The following is a 17,550-nucleotide window of genomic DNA, read 5'->3' on the forward strand; positions in this document are numbered from 1 at the left end:
TAACTCTTTGACTCTCTGATTTTCTTTCCTTCTTTAATAAGCTTGTATTCAAAATAGGAATTAAATTACAGCACTAATTTCATTAAAGCTAGTAAATCTGAAAGCTGAAGACTGAATTACATTGTAATTCATGTTATTGAGTCATTAATATATTACATGGAGTAGTTTAATTTATTTTTAGAATGATATTATGTCTGTTCACATATATGCTCATCTATAGATAAACATGTGTGTATGTATATGTAAGTGTGTATGTATACATGTGTTTTTCCCTGCTTAAAATGATGCCAGTTTAAAAATCAACCATTTCAATGCCAGAATAAGAAGGTTGTTTTGAAGAGTCAGCAGTTTGATCCTATGCTGCTCATAACTGAATGCAACATATGGTTAAATGTGTCATTACAAGTTATGCACATGTATTGATCTGGTGTCTTTTAAAAGGTATGGGGTGGAGCCTCCTGGTTTGATAAAATTGGAAAAAGAGATTGAACAAGAGGAAACACTCTCTGCCCCTTCTCCTTCACCTTCGCCTTCCTCAAAGTCTTCTGGAAAAAAGAGTACGGGAAACTTACTGGATGATGCAGTAAGTAAAATGGGTCAGAATTCTTACCAGCATTTAGTTCTTTTTGAACTTCAAAATTCATTCTGTACAACCTCTTCTCAGTCTAAGCTTTACCTTGTTCAGTGTTACTGAAATTTGTTGTAAAATCCTATGAAAAAGCTTGTAATCTTGCCATTCATTTTAAGATTCAAAACTGAGCCCTTATTGAAATCGAAAGTGTTACTTAACTCTGTGCAGTAGTAGCTAAAATTTTAGGATAATAAGTCAGACTCCAGAAACCTATCTTTGAAAACACTTAAGCCTTGATACTATTGGTTCATGGTTCTTATTTCATAGATAAGAAGCGTGAGGATTGAGATCCTGAGATCATTAAAGAAGCAAAAGCAAACATACCATGGAAAAGATAAGTGCCCTTTACAGACTGCCAGCTCTGGGCCAGGGTCTGTCTGCAGTGTTCTTCGAGTGCTCTTGCCATCTGTAAGGCAGGTGTCTAATTGAAGGACCTGAGACTTGAAGTTGGATTACCTGCTGAGAGGAAGAGCGGAGCTTAAATTCCAACCCAGTTCTGTCTGACTCTCAGAGGTCACCATCCCTCTACTTAGCAGAACCCTTGAGTCACCATCTTTGGCAGATTAGGAAATGTTTCTATTCTACCTTCATCATTACAGAAAACAGGTTCTGAGTGTAACAGCAAAACAGGATGAATGAAAGTGATCTGTTGACTCTTTTGTCTCGTAAGCCGTTCTTGGTTACAAGTAGTGTGTTTGATTATGTGTATGCATTTACTTCCTAGCACATATGTTTTGAGTGTAAATGTCAAAACTGCTATGAGCTATCCAAAAACTGGTAACCTTGGGGATGTTAAACTGAAGTATGTCTCACATTCACGGGAAGCGTTCTTAGAAACTAGCAGCAAACACAATGCCACTTAACATGGGCTGGGCACTGAGAAGGGACAGCTGGCACACTAGTAGAGAGCTTCCTTCTCTAAGGTCTGAGCTGAAAAGAGCAGGGGAAAGGCTGATTGGCACTGGAGGATGTGGAAAGAAAGATTCCCCCACCTTTTGCTTTCCTCCATGTGCATTACAACCTATATTGTGGACTTAGGTGAGCAGACATATGATAATTTGTCTGACAGATTGAGAATTCCCATTTCTGCTAAGGGCAGCAAACTTAAACTTAGTCCAACAAGGTGTCTTAACCAATACCAGTTTAATTTAGTTCTCCTTTGTTCGGTTCACTCAGAAATTAAAGAATAGGCAGGACATTTTAATAGAATGCACCTAAAAGGGTTTTTAAAAATCACAGGACTGTGTTTAAGGATTGGGTGTATGCCTTGCATAATAATATTTCATTTTTATTTTGCGAGGAAATTGAATAACATTGTATTAATAGTAGCTAATGGTGCATTATTTATATATTGATGAGAATAATTTTTCTTCGTTGTCAATTATTTACTTTTTCAATTAGACTTACTTTAGAGTAGGATGTTCCTTTTAGTCTTTCTCTTATAAATGTGTTCTTCTGGGCCTACAACACTTGATCTTAAGCCCTTTTCCTCTCCACTGTTACCTCCATTCACTTTCTTTAATACATTATAGTCAGAGGTCTGGCTGGCACTACCCTTAATCTCCTAATGTATGAATTACTGAATCAAGTGAATTTTTTTAGTCCTCAAATTAAGAGACCACTTTCTGATGTTTGACACCACTGACCACTCTGTTCTTGATATTCTTCTCCACAAACATTATTGCTACCAGAGTGATCAACTAAATGCAACTCAGATCTGATTCAAGTTATATAGGCTTTCTCTGTCATACCCAGGGTAAAGCCCACACTCATGTATGTGTCACATATAAGCCTTCCACGTTCTGGCCCATTTTATCTTTCCCAACCTTGCACTCTGATGTGTCTATTGTAAACCTGTACTTAATCCCAAATTCCCAAGGACGTTTTATACCCCATGTTTTTCCTCACTAACTTTCCTCACCCAGCTTCTGCCGACTCATCTTTGAAATCTGCTTTTAGACACCTTTCCATCTTTGAAAATTCAGGTTCCCTGGCCTTCTGTATAAAGCTTTTCTTGGCATCTCTCATTCCAGGTAAAATGGGCAAATTAGGCATTGGTCCCCCAATACTTTCTATATATTTAATCAAGTGTTTACCTTATTGGGCATAAACACCTGTTCTTCTCTGGGTAGAGTCCTTGTTCTCAAAGCAAGGGCCATACTTCATCCATCTATATCGAGCACCGTGCTTGTTGGATAACTTAGCAATGTGGGTAACCAGAGTTTAAAAAGGAGTCTCCCTGTTTCTATTCATTTGGAACAGCCATGGGCACTTCTCAGCTCCGCTGTAGCTTTGCCGAGGGAGGAGGTGTTGCTGCTTGAAGCCAATTTCTTGAACCTGGGAAAAGTGGCTAGAATGGTTCCCTTTCTTTACCAGCTTGTCTCACGTGTAGCTATCCCTCTTCCTTGAGAAGGGGAGAAAAAGGACAGGAGGCAGAAGGTGTTGAAACAACAATGAAAGGGATTTGGGGCAAGTGTTAGGAGTACTCCTGTTCAGGAGAGGCAGAAGGAGATAGGTCCTCATGAAAATGGCAAGACTGTCACTCCGGGGTTGCTCTGCCCTACTCCAACTTCTGTCTCTCAGCTGGAAACACCTAAGGGGATTCCAGAGAAGCTTTAAACCCCCTTTAAAGTTTATCAAACAGAGTTTGGGAACATAACCATCTGCTAGGTAAGAGGTTTTCATTGGATGGAAGAAATGTGCTAAGTGGGTATTTCTGTACTGCTGCCAGCTGGAGTACTGTGTTCACAGCCCTTAAACCAGCATTCCTCAAAGAATGTTTAGTCAGACACTCACACCACCAGATGCCCCACGGGGAAAAGAATTCCATGCTTAGGTTAGTTTGAGACATACAGCTTACTGTAGCCCCTACCTAGCGTTTGGCAGTGCACCCTGGCATATCAAAGGCACTGGTGAATTCCATAAGGTCTTGTTTAACCTGGAATTTTCCATGCTTATTTGGCCACAGCAGCCTCTTTCAGTCTCCTTCACTCTATGTTGGGGAAATTAGCACTGAAATGGTTGCATTCTGTGTAAGTGATAGCTTTTCGTTGAAGTGTTTTATTTCAGGGACAGTGGGACAGAGAGAAAAACCATTTCCCTGCACTAATGGTTTAAATCAAAGCTTTGCATGTCAGATAGAAAAAGGAAATAGTTCCTATGACAATTGCTTCACTGCAGATGAGGCGTGTATAGCCAGAGGGAGGCTGAAATTCATGCACTCCAACGGGTGATTTGCTATTTTCTTTTCGAATGGAGGCACTGGGGATTGAACCCAGGACCTCATGTATGCCGAGCATGCACTCTACCATTGAGCTATACCCACCCCCACCTTTTTTTTTTTTTTTTTTTTTTGCTGGTCTTTTTATATATATGCTTTAAAGTAGGGATATAACATAAAGATTGCTTGCTAAGTTCCTGTGTTTACTTATTAATAGTGGCTGTTTCTACACTGACAAAGTTATTATTTACATCAGAGGGAAAAAATAAAAGAAAGAGGCTAATGAAGGGAAGTAAAGAAGGAAAAGGAAAAAATAGAGAAAAGAATAAAGGAAAAAAGAAAAAGAGAGAGACAGGGACCTGTGTTAAGATGTCATATTCCAGCGAACAGTTTCAACAATAACTGTCAGTTGTGAAACTTTCAATGTGTCCTCATGTTTCCTTGGTTGGTGCTTAGGAGAATCGTGGAATATTGGGGGAAAAAAAAAAAACTTGGTGACCGTTTATGTGGGTAATACCTCCCACCTTCTTTAATCAAGTGAAACATCCTGAGAGAAACACAGTGGAGTCTATTCAGATTAATTTATTCCCCAGATGTCCTGACAGAGTGACTCAGCCGTGAGACAGGGATGGGGTCAGGTTGAGTTCCCTTGTACGGAGCCCGTTCCCACACAAAGAGTTGAATACAGTTCTAAGAAACCATTCTTACTTTCTTCCTCTCCTCCATCAACTTCCTCAGTCTGGGGATGAGAGATAGTATAATTCTGAGTAATCAGGCTCCTCTTGAAATCCCATTTCGGCAGAAAACTGGCTGGATTCCTGGCCCAAAACAGAACACCTGCCAGACTGACTTCTCCCGAGGTAATGGAAGAAGCACAGATGTCATCAGTCACTGTTTACTTAACAATCTGTTTCCACTACCCACAGTCTGGCCTCGCCCTTCCATTTCTGCCTGCACCTCTCTCACAACTACACAAAAGCCCTTGATTAAAAAAAAAAAAAAAGAAAAAGAAAAAGAAACAGCACAAGTATATTTTCCAAGCTTAGGAAGGTATTAGAGAAGGGCAGGCCTCTTGAGAAAGTGTTTCTTGTGTTTTATTTCATTTGATACCAACGGTTTCTGTGTTTGGTCTAAGAACACTTCAAGATGGAGAAACTTTCCATACATACATACTTGTGATTGTCACTTCCTGGGAGAGGAACCACTTGAAGGCCAATTTACTGTCTGCTCAATTACGAAGCTGCGCCAAGCACAACTCTCCTAAAATTCAGGCCTTGTGCTTTATTTATTTTTTATTGAAGTAGAGTCGGTTACAACGTGTCCGTTTCTGGCGTACAGCACAATGTCCCAGTCATGCATATACGTACATATATTCATTTCCATATCCTTTTTCATTAAAGGTTATTACAAGATATTGAATATAGTTCCCTGTGCTGTACAGAAGAAATATGTTTAATCTGTTTTTATATATAGTGGCTAACATTTGCGTGCTTTTAGGATGCAGGACTATCAGGTTTATCCAGGGTGGCCGAAGTCCTTCTCCCTTCCTCCCTGACCCCACCCTCCTGCCTTTCCTGCATTCCTTCTTTTCTCGTGGAATTATTGTGGTGCTAAGGAATCCTGTCCTGCTTCCAGAAATGTATGCAATAAACACAATTTATAATACATACATTAATATTTGAAAACATTTTTATAAATATGTATAGAAAGAGATACACAGAGAGGACCACTTAAAACAGCACACATTCATCGGTCCTGTGGCCCCACCCCACCCCAGAATGTGGTCTGCATTACGGAGGGGAATGACACTACTATTACCTGACATTTGTAATTCTTGTTCTGTCATCACCATTTTGTTTAAGAATATCCCTTCAAAAACTGCCTAGGGGTAGATTTCTGTGAATACTGGGGAGATGGGTGGATGTGTCTGTGGACCTAGTATCATATGGTAGGAAAGATTCAGAACTCAAAGACATGGGCCTAATCACTAATGTAATAATGTTAGGCAACTCTCTCATTTTTTCAGTGAATGTCATCTCTAAGATTCTTTGAATCCAGTCTTAACTGGTTGCACTAATCCCCCCCTGACCGTGTCCTGTATAGGTCCCTAAGTTTATTTGTCCATTCACTTATTTATTAAAATACATTTTTTTTAACCTTTTTAAATTGAACTACTGTCAGTTTACAATGTTGTGTCAATATGCATTTACTGAACACATATTACATGCTGTTAAGGCACTGTGCTTTATTTCGAGTATTTAAAGCTGTAATGAAGCACTATCTCAACCCTTAAATAACTCACAATCTAGCAAAGAGACACTCAGGGTAACCAACCACCGAGATGCAATGTACTGTGACACAAATAAGCACAAAGAATTGTAGGCTGCTATGTTGGCAGAAGTAGGAATTCCAGAAGGGACTGATGGAAAAAATGCATCCTGAAACTGATTCTCTTTTTCCCAGCAGTAGTGTTGGTTCTCCTTGCTAGGTCTTCACTGAGGCATCATTATGTCTAGTTCTTAAGGTAAGTTTTGCTTCAGGATCAACCCACTCTTTCTAGCTTTGCCCTTGTGCTTCCATACTTTCTGGAACGTTGCTGATGGTAGGGAAACCAAGCTGTTTAACTCCTACACACCAGCCTGCAAGTGAGTTCTTGTGTTACACTGCCCACAGCTGTTGTCTAGTGGAAGGCTGATTGAGGTCAGGTATTGGATTATTTGGAGAAACGATTGAATTTCTTTGATGACAAAACTCGAGGAATCATATCTCTGTGGAAGAAAGAATTGGGGTGAGGGGAGTCCAAGCGAATTCCTTCAGAATCTAAATGTGTTCTATCTAGCTTCTAAGATGCAGGCTACACATTATTTAGATCTGTCTTCCATGGAAACTTTGACTCAAAACACAAGGCATTATTCTTTTGGGTTGTTTGGTTGGTTGGTTAATTGAAGAGAGGACAGTTATGAGATACAGTGTGGCAGGTTCCCAAGCAAGGAAAGCATAAATAAATTAAACCTTATTTTTAAAATCATGGACTATACATTGTCTTTAATAGTCACAACTATTTAGGGGGAAGGTATAGCTCAGTGGTAGGGTGTGTGCTTAGCATGCATGAGGTTCTGGGTTCAATCCCCAGTACCTCCATTAAAAATAAATAAAATAAACCTAATTACCTCCCCCCCATAAATTTTTTAAAAAATACTCACAACTATTTATAAGCATTATTCAGTTATCATTTAGTTTATGTATTTTATAAAGAGCATGGAGGTAGACAAAACAGAGAAAATCTGACCTTCATACATGGATTCTACAAAATACATGTAAACTGTAAGATACTGCTACAGAAATAGGTTTTGTCAGGTGGGAGTTACTGAGATGGAGTGAATTTCTGGATTAGTCTGGATGAATTAAAAATGATTCCTTAAAGAGAGTCTGGCTCAGAGTTCAAAGTAAGGTGAAACAGTAGTCTCATTTAAAATAATAATTTTAAAATTCTCATTATTTTGAAAATGAGTAATATTAATATTAAAATTGTGATGAGAAAACATATACACTATGTTAACATTCATTCTGTTCTAGTTTTCAATATGTTTATCTTGGCAACTCAGTGTGCATGATTTTTTTCAATACTCCAAACACGAGAACCCAGCCCATCACTCCTGCACCGCCGGCTGATTTGCTCATGATTATCCTCCAGCATTGTTATCCTTGTCCGCTTCCAGCTCATGCCTGAGTGCAGTTACCGGCTTTCACAAAGTGCCTCCAGGGCCTGACCTTTCCATAGTTAAGATTTAATGTGATATTTCTGTGCTCACATCATGTCTATAGTCTGAGATAGAACAAATTTAAAAGCATTAATGGTGCAGAGGTCTTTGAACCCGCAGAACAAATTAACCTAAATGGAAGCTGATTAAGGAGAATGAACTAGCCTCCTCTTCTGCTTTAGGTGAAACGGATTTCTGAAGATCCTCCCTGCAAATGCCCGAGCAAGTTCTGTGTGGAGAGGCTCTCTCAGGGAAGGTACCGCGTCGGGGAGAAGATCCTCTTCATTAGGGTAAAGTCTTCCTTTCCACTGGGCAGCTTGTCCTTTCTGAGCACAGACAGGACTGAGTGGGGTGCTCCAGGGAAAATGTGGCCAGTCACTAAGCAGGCATCTCCCTTCCGGTGCTTGCAGTTGGCTTTGAAGACATGAGGTATGAACATTTTTTATTATCATACATAATTACTACCGAGGGCTAAAAAGAGAGAACTTTATCCTTTTTACGTAACACAAACATTCACACCAAACAGAAAGCAAGTAGAATGAGGAAGAGAAGAGAAAACGAATTCCTTTTTTGTTTAGACATTTAGTTTCACCTGACGACTGCCAATTTTTACTAGTTTTCTGGGTTAGAATAAAGAGACACGGGCCTGTGCCAGTGAATGACTTGGTGGTCTCCATCCGTTTCACAGTCATCCTAATTAAAACTCGGACGAGATATCGTGAACAAATTTAGGCTGTAATTAGTGGCTCAGTAAAGTCGTATTTCAGGCCTTTCCCCTCTGTTTTGTGAATAATCAAGAGAGTTCGACCTCTCAAAACTAGTTTGTGGCTTTTCCTAAGACCAAGAATTCTTCTTTTCAAAAATAAGTGAAAAACAAAGCACTGACATCCTCCTAGAAATCTATAAATGCATTTTTCTATCTTATTTTTAGTCATTTCCTAAAGAACGGAGGTTTTGAGTCAGAGGAGCTGTATTCTGTTCTCATTTGAATAAGTTAAAGTATTTGCTTGTTGATTTTGTAGAGCTGAATAAGTCAAATGTGCACATCTAGCACAATGAACATTCTTAACATACTCAAATCAGTGATGGCCCAGTAGACATTTTGTCCAGTGTAGAGTTATTTTTAATTTCAACTTTTGACTGAAATTTTTTTTGTACGACTATTTTAAAGGCTCTACCACATGTAATTTAAAGAAAAGTTTAATCATAATCACCCTTCAAAAATAATGTCAATAACTTTGTATTTTAATCTAGTTTTAAGTCAGTGTTTATTGATTAAAAAAAATGTCCAGGTAATAATTGCTATCTTGCTTTGGAATGGCAATGAGAGAGAGAGAATGACGTATTCGTTTTAGGGGTTTGAGAACAAATCTAGAAGAATGGCCTCACTGGAGTAGCCAGTTGCCCCAGTCATCACTTATTGTTCCTTATTACAAGAATAATAAGCACATTTATTTTAGCCAAACTGCCTCCTTTCACTTTAACACATTAAGAAGTAGTGATTTAGCATGACCTCCACAGATGTGTTTAACTTTTACCAGGTTGACCTTTCTCAGTTGAAACTCAGGCTTCTTGAAGATTCAGCCCTCGAGCCTAGAATCAAAGCATAGGGTTTGATTTATTTAAACAATCATTCATTCATTTTTATAGTAACAGTGTTGACAAAACACATGATTAATAAATTAGATGCTTCCCCCTCTGCTGTAACCTATCTTTGGGCAAAAATATATATTGCATATATTTATTTGTATCTGGTCTTCCATATTTAGTCAATTGTCAAAGAATTTGAAGTCTATGTGAATAACATTTATTATATCATATGTAACAGGTAAGATATTTTTGATATTCCATTTTTCTTTTCAGACAATGGTTTCCTTTTGGTGAAATCTATGAATGTATTGTTTATAGAGGAACTGAGACTTACTTTGTTGAGAAAAATGCATCAAATTCCTTAGTGATAGCATTTGAATTTAATGTCAGTTACCACAGCAGAATATAATGTGCTGTTTCTCGCTTCTAATGTTCCAGGTAAGCTTGCAGTAAGAGAGTTAACTGTCATGTGGTTATTGACTGACTGGCCGAGCAAGTTACAGTGTCGTGGCTGTGACAGATATTTTAAAATAGGGTTTTAATGAACCTTAGTCATTCACTTTTTCTCATTTTGCACCATCCACATATAATTTGTATTGTATTTTACAACAGGTTTCACTTTAAAATTAGCCCTTTTTTTTCAAATCTCAATTTTTTAAAAAGAAACTTTCTATTTACTGCTTAAATTGCAAATGAAAAGTATTCGTCATAAAAAGGGGAAAATGCTCATTAACATGTATTCATTGAAATTCTTACCTTCCGACTTGCCAGCGGTTCATTCCCACCCTGATGGAGTAAAGGGATTCTACAAAAATTTCTTTTCTTGTATCTGGTTATCCCTGGAAACTTTTTACCTCTCATCCCCGATAGTTCAGGAATTGAAATTTCACAGGCGGGCCGTACACACCCATCAGCGCACATTTTCTCCCCTTTTCCTTCTCTGTACTGAATGGATGAACTGGAAATGTCTCGCTGATGTGTGCACACTTTGGCGAGTACTTTTTGATTTGTGGCAGGGACTACTTTTTTTGATTGTCATTCTGTACTAACTCATTGTAAGGAACTGGCAGGTGTTACTCACAAAAGAGGTATTGATTTTCAAATGATCAAACTTAAAGATCCTTTAAGTTTCTCTAAACACCTGAATTAAGTAGAAAATGCCTTTGGTCAAATTTTCAGACATACTAGGGGCATGATCGCCCCACAGTGTCTGTGTTGCTGTGCTGGGTTTCTGAAGTCTGTATTTTTCACATTAGCGTATTTTAAACTTTGTCCTCTTTTTGGAGGCTGCCAAATATGGTCATATTTATTACATAATATATAATAAGGGATGCATTTATGCATGTTATTTTATAAAATGTACAGGCAATGAAATATATGTGGTATCTTAGCATTTATCCCCTAGTTTTCTGTCCATCCTGAGAGCAGCCATGTCTGCATATGGCCATAATGAACCAGTCGGTGCAAAAAACAATTTAGGGTCCTTTCAGGCTGTTAAGACTGTTGACTTACTTTTACTTAAAGAGAGAACAATCACCAAAACACTGACATAGAAGACACTGTTCCTTGGAAAGTCATAAATACGTGATCCTCGTAATAAATTTGTATCTAACACGTTTACTCCCCATTTACTCTTCTCAACATAAGCCAGAGTTCATGATTTTAGGGCTAACCAAATTCCAAGGTTTGTTGACAACACCCAGTTGCTTACTTATGTATGGCTTTATGATTACTGTGTATTTGAACACATCTTCTCTTTATGCATTCAAAGCAATGCAATAACAAATAAGAACAACAACAACAAAAAAGAATGTATGCAGATTACAGAGAAAGAGCCCAGAAGACAGTCTCTGCAGAGGTTACCTTTGCTAAGCATATGTGTTATCTGCGGGTTTTTAAGGAACCAATGGATGAACAAATACTTTGCATACATGGCCATCCAATGCCTTCGTATGTAGATGCATCTGTACGCTTCCACGGGCATGTTTGTTTACATAAGTCTCCATTTAAAGCCAAGGGAGTAATCTCTACCCAAATATAAAGAATCCTTGAGTACAACGGAAAACCTCTGAAGTTTTTGACTGTGGCTTTTAGGCAAACATGTTAATCCTCTGCCAAAGTGGGAATTATCCTGTTTTTAGCTTATCATAAACAGTTTCTCAAAGCCAGATTTTTGTCCTACACCTTTCAATGTGCAACATTGTTTTTGAACCATCTGGTGGACAAGCAAAGCTAAATGCGGCTAGTTTGTATCTGTGTAGTGTAGATCCAAAGCTAGTCTCCTCCAAGGTTTAAATAGATCAATTATTTTTCACTGACTTTTGAGTGATGATAAAACCTCCTTGCTAATTTCTGTGGTCATGGAGCTTTGGATGTTACCATTTAGCCATGCTATGTATCTTTGAAAGGTAAATAGGTCTCAGGCATAATGCTATGATTTTGAGGAGGAGAGAAGTTAAGAATTTGCCTTTGTTCTTTTGTTTATTCGGTTAGTTGGTATCTACCCAGGTTTCAAGTATCAAGAAGTCCATTGGCAATATAAAGCTGTAAAAGCTGGTATGAAGGATTTTAGAAATTTATCTTAGATGTCATAAAAATGTCTATAGTATTCGATTTGTCAACCCCAATTCAGCAATGATATTATTCTGTTAATAATCTGATGGTAATTTTTAAAAGTGATCCCCTGATAAGCAGCCTTGGCATCTCTTGGGAACTTGTTAGAAATGCAGATTCTTGGGACCCACCCCAGGCCAGCTGAATCAGAAGCGTTGAGGGCGGGGCCCGGACACCTGCGCTTTAACAAGCCTTCCAGGTGATCCTGGTGGAGACTAAAGTTTAAAACCACTAATCTAAAAGGAAGGAAGAACTATATGAAGGAAGAGATTCGTTTATAACAACACAATTAGAAATCATTTGCAGGTGTCATCATGGAAGAATATAACCTTTCAGGTACTAGAAATGATCATTTCGAAGACTTCTTTATATTGTTGTGAGGAAATACTGAATATGTAATGTTAACTGGAAAAAAAACTCAGGCTTGAAATGTATTTACATATAAAAATACCTCTGTGCAGAAATGATATAGGACCAGGAATAACTGAAAAGAGTTTTTAATTTTCAGAGGGCATTAAATTATGAGTGAATGATTTTTTTTCCTGTTCTGCATTTATTTCCAATGACAACATTAAAAAATATGAACTCTTTAAAAGAAGAGAAGTCAGCAACTTAATACAGTTGCAAATGTAAGAATAAGTAAAAGGATTTCTAAAAGGTGTCAGATTAATTAGCTGGCTGCTCTTTTTTCTGCCCTTTGCCTAAGCTTCTGATCGCCTATAAAAGGACATGGAGGCTTACTGGAACCGTGGTGTTACTCAGACCAGGGAGGACTCTGTATCTTGTCTGAAACTTGTGGTGTATTTTTCCTTGGATGAAGCGCTCACTTTGCCTTGTCTTCCTTTACTATTTTATTTCTCTCTTTCGAAAACTCATTCAAACTGTGTTTGGTTAGCACTAGGACACAGATAACCACCTTAATACTGTCCCTTCTCTTTGCTGACCCCATCAGTGAATCATACGCTCAGTTTTCTCTCTCGGTCTGGAAAGCTTTAATCCTTTATTATCCCTTCCCTTTAAGACTCAGTTGTTAGTGACATGCAAATGATCTAGCATGATAAACCGATCTGTGCTAATGCATGAAATGTAAATGACTCTAATGAATAGAGCATCCACAGGGGGAAGACTTTTATACTTAACGCAGTGTTCCAATACCAGCACATCAGAACAAGCCAGTGGGGTCACATGTGAGGTAGCTGACTTTCTGGGGGCTACTTGCTTTGGATGCCAATAAGATGAATAATTTTTTACTTAATTACAAATTTCACTGCCTTAACATGGCATTTTAGTGTTGTTCAAAGTGTGTTCCAATGAATAATGGTTCCAGAAGATGTTAATAATATTATTCATACAGAAGAAGGATCATGGTATAGGGTTTAAACAGGCTTCTTTTAATAACTTCTTTATTGATAATTGGCTCTATTAGCCTGTGCCTGAGCACATGCTGTATCTCATTTTAATCTTTCATTCCAGTGTGGTGAACACTGTTGCCATGCCCATTTTATGGCTGGAAAATATGTAGGTTGAGTAACTTCCCAGATTATGAGTTGCTGAGTGGTGAGAATGGAGTTCAAAGGCTGAACTCCTGAATTTCCATTCTTTTACCACTAAGCAATACTGATTTATTTATTTGAGATTATCTGGGATTTCTTGGGGGGTTAACTATGCTAATGTGATTTATTAATCATTAGAATGAGATATATTACATAGCATTTTCCAAGTGGATCTGACCATAGAAATGGCCCCTCTCCCACCTTTTTTTCTTTTTCTTTTTCTTTTTCTTTTTCTTTTTTCCCCAGAGCATCATGGTTGGCTAGGAGGTCATGAAAATATAATTTGGAAAAGGCATTGTTAATCAAGTCAACTTCAAACATAATTTGTAACATAGAATTATATTGAAATAAAAGTTTTCTACATTTTTCCAAGTTAGAACCTATGTATATTAAAGAACTGCTAAGAAATATTGCACTTATATTCAGTTTGACTTCTGAGTTCCATTTAGAAATTATGATTCAAGGAAATGACTGGAAGACTTGAAAGACAGCTAAAATTTAGTAAGTGTCATTTGTGTCAGGCATTTTAACAAGTCCCTTACATACATTGTCTCACTGAATCCTCTCCGCCATTCAGCTGGGAAAATGTCTTTATCCTTTTGTTACAGATAAAAAGACAAAGACTTAGAGGGTTTAGGATTTCAATAGTGGGTATGATAAAGTTGAAGTCCTGACTCCCAAACCCATAACACACTCCATTCCAGGCTGCCTCCCTCTGTCCACTAAGTGCACATATTTTTTTTCACAAAGTTAATCCTCCAAAAAGGATTTGCACCTTTTTTGCAATATATTTAAAGCTTAACTATATAGCAGTGTATTCCTTATACCATTTTTACTTTACAAGTATTCAGAACACAAAGGACATTGCAGTTGTGTGATCAACAGTGCTACTGCACTGTAAGGACAAGAATGTAACTCGCTTTCCTGCCTGCATTGTGACAGTAATAAAAGTCATAACAATATTTATTAGCTGTTTACTTGTATGCCAGACACTGTTCAAAATGGTTTGTCTATATGGCCTATCTTAATAGGCACAGAACTAGTTAGAATTCTCTACATCGTAAGATATACTATTTTCCGTCCTGATATCTTTTTGGTAGAAGTCAGAAGACAATTCTTCTATATTGCCAGTACAGTCTTCTTTGAGTCTTCCTACTCATTGTTGATATTTTTAAAGCAGATTAATATTATTATTTCAAGACATTTTTATAGCTGACTTTCACAGTTGGGGAAAGCCATATCAGGTTCCATGCTAACACTCTAAAGATTCAGGGTTTTTTGTTTGTTTCTTTTTTTCCCTGTCTTCACATTTGAAGAAATGTGACTACTTAAGAGGCTGTAAGAAAAGGCAATGAATACTTTAATTGGAAATACTGTGGAGTCACTGTCTTTATGCTGGTTTTGAATTAAATCATCGCAGATCAATGGAAAGGTCACACACATTGTTACTGGTTCTTTGTAATTTCTTCTTTACCATAAAAATTCTTCAGGGTTACACCTGTGTGGTAAAAATTGACTCACTCTAACGAACCAAGCAAGAGAGGTACCAGAGCTCTGTTGCTATAGCAACCCAGCCTGGCAGTGTCTTCTGGGACTTGCTCTAAGGGAAGGTCCACTGATAGCCAGTAATATTACTTCCTTTTTTGCCCTTATGACACATATTGATTTATTGTGAATAAAAAGTAGCATGGTCCAAATTGCATACATTTCCTGATAATGAAAAATGGGCTGTTGTGTAATAATGCAAAAGAGTTTTAAGCACATAGTAAGGAGTAAAACATTCATTTATCTTAGTGGAAATATTGCACAAACAGCCATTACTCAGCAGTTGAATGTTGAAAATTCATTTTTTTTAATAACATGGATATAAACCTTTCATCTAATTTAGTAATTCATGGGAGCAATGATTATGATTTCAAAACTATCTAATAGCTTATATTCATTTCTAGGAAAAGAAATATGGCCATATTTGCCTCTGATATATGTAAAATCTCAGAACATTTATAGTGCTCTAATCCACGGTGAGAGAAACATGGCTATTATTAGTATATGCTTATTTCCAGACTGAGTCCCTTTCTTTGCCAGCTGCCTCAAAACTGAGCACTAACTCAAGAAAAGCAAACAACAACATTTCAAGTATTCAAACACTTCAATTCCAGATTTAAAATATTTTTAAATAATATCTTTGCTCCATTAAAGACACTCTCATTTCTTTATAGTTTATTCATATTCAATGAGGCTGGGGTAATTGGATATAATTTACACTTTGGTAGCACATCTCTCAAAGGACTTAGCAAATGTTAATAAGTCTTCCTAAGCTCTTCTTTCAGAGAAAGGCATTCTTCTTGGATGAATGCAAAATAAACAAATAGTGATTAACCATTTCGGTTAAAAAAAAAAACAATCAGCCCATGGGATGTTGCCTTTCTGAGATGTATTCCCTGAAGATGAAAGCCTTTAAACATAAAAAAAATTTAAAGTAGACTTTGTCCAAGATTGCACCTAACACTACATTTGACACCACTTTTGAAAGCGAGAAAAAAAAATGCAGTCTGATATTTCTTAGAAGAATGGAAACATTAATATGTCTGGGCCATTATCTACGTTCCTATTAAGTTAGAGAATTCACTGATTCTCTTTCCACTGAATTGTTAGGAAGTATATCAAGTGTGAAGAACAATAAAGAAATGAGAGTTCAAAACTAAAGATCCTTTTTCCCTGAAAATTTGCCACTCTCGGCCACTTCGCAATGAATAGATGTTTTAATATTGTGTCTGCCTTTGTCCTGAACTGATAAGCATTCTTACTCGTCTCCAGCTGGGTTAGAAAGGTTTACCATGCTTTTAAATTGTGCGATACACATGTGACTCTATTTCACCTCAGATCATTTGCTTTCGCCATTCTGCTGCATCTAGAATAAATGGACAATTTTTTTCACTAGCCACAAATCAAAAATTATTTCCACTCACAGAAGCACTGGAAAATTAAATGGCTTTATTGAGGAAATGCATGGGTTCTATGATCTGCATTCCCGATTTCTGCATTGCTATAGCTTTCCTGCCATTGAGAGAAATTTGCTGCATATATGTATATACACACACATACATACATACATACATACATACATACATACATACATACATACATATATGTCTTATATAGTGGTATGTGCATGTATGTGTGTATATACACAAACATGTGTATGTGTGTGGTTAGGGAAAGGCACATAATTAGTCCAATGATTTGACATTTTGATTTTAAAAGAGACCTCCAGTTGATTTTTCTGTGCCAGGAATTTAAATTTCTTGTCAAAAATTTTGTGAGCAAAATAAATCTTTTGTCTGCATTTCTTTACATATACTATTTAACACTCAGAGTGTTTTCTGTGTGTCAAGGTGCTTTTCTGAGTACTTTCCTTGGGTTCTTCTATGTGGCCCTCACAATTCTCTGCGATGGACACTATTTTTATCTCTATTATAACAATAAGGAAACAAGTATTATGGAGTTAATTACTTACCAAAGGTCCCACAGCTGTAGGAGTCCAAACCTTTCTTTGAATTCAACCTATCTGATTTCAGGGCCCATGGTTTTAACTATGTGCTCTTCATTCTACTTCAGACTAGCTAGTCCCTTGGCATGTCGTGTTGTGAGTATTGCTGCTCAGCCTTTCAACATCTGCTAATAATTGACTTGTACTTAATGCACAGCCCCTAATTTGCTTCTTCCTTTGCTGGTGTGCTTTGGTAAAACACGGCAGTCAATAGCCAATCCCTGATGGAGAGTCAGGAGAGAGAACCTAGGAAACAAAATATCATATAAAACAATAACAACTCCCCCCTTAAAAAATTCAGAAAAACTAACTAGAATGGTTTTTACATTGTGCAGCACATTGACTGATTTTTTCCAATATATTGACCAGGCTTGAAAAGTCTTCCAGAAGCAAAACTTTATCTGGTGGATCAGAATATAAGGAATATTCTCAATTTACTGCAATTATATGTTTCCACTTCCAGTTTGCCTTTACGTAGTTAAGATTAAATTCCCTTAATTTGATTATATAGGAGAGAATTTTCTGAACATGCTGTCAGGGTAGGGAGGTAAGATTGCCTTTTGTACCTTTTAATGTTTTTATTAAAGGATGTAAATTAGACTTATGACAAAGTGTGAAGTGAAAACTTTTAG

At 37.3% G+C, this 17,550-nt stretch overlaps 1 protein-coding gene across 3 annotated transcripts in view; it reads left to right on the forward strand.

The window, feature by feature from the left end:
• The window catches only part of GAS2 (growth arrest specific 2), a 119,869-nt gene that overhangs the window by 63,398 nt on the left and 38,921 nt on the right, over positions 1-17,550 (forward strand). For all 3 annotated transcript variants that reach the window (XR_004323114.1, XM_032488375.1, XM_032488374.1), the window contains 2 exons: positions 442-583; positions 7,795-7,902. Coding sequence is in view for 2 of the 3 variants with exons in the window: in XM_032488375.1 (XP_032344266.1) it covers positions 442-583; positions 7,795-7,902 (250 nt within the window). In the remaining variant the exon portion in view is untranslated. The remainder of the gene's footprint in view (positions 1-441; positions 584-7,794; positions 7,903-17,550) is intronic.

This window comes from Camelus ferus, chromosome 10 (assembly GCF_009834535.1).
Source record: "Camelus ferus isolate YT-003-E chromosome 10, BCGSAC_Cfer_1.0, whole genome shotgun sequence".
In the NCBI taxonomy this organism is placed as follows: domain Eukaryota; kingdom Metazoa; phylum Chordata; class Mammalia; order Artiodactyla; family Camelidae; genus Camelus; species Camelus ferus.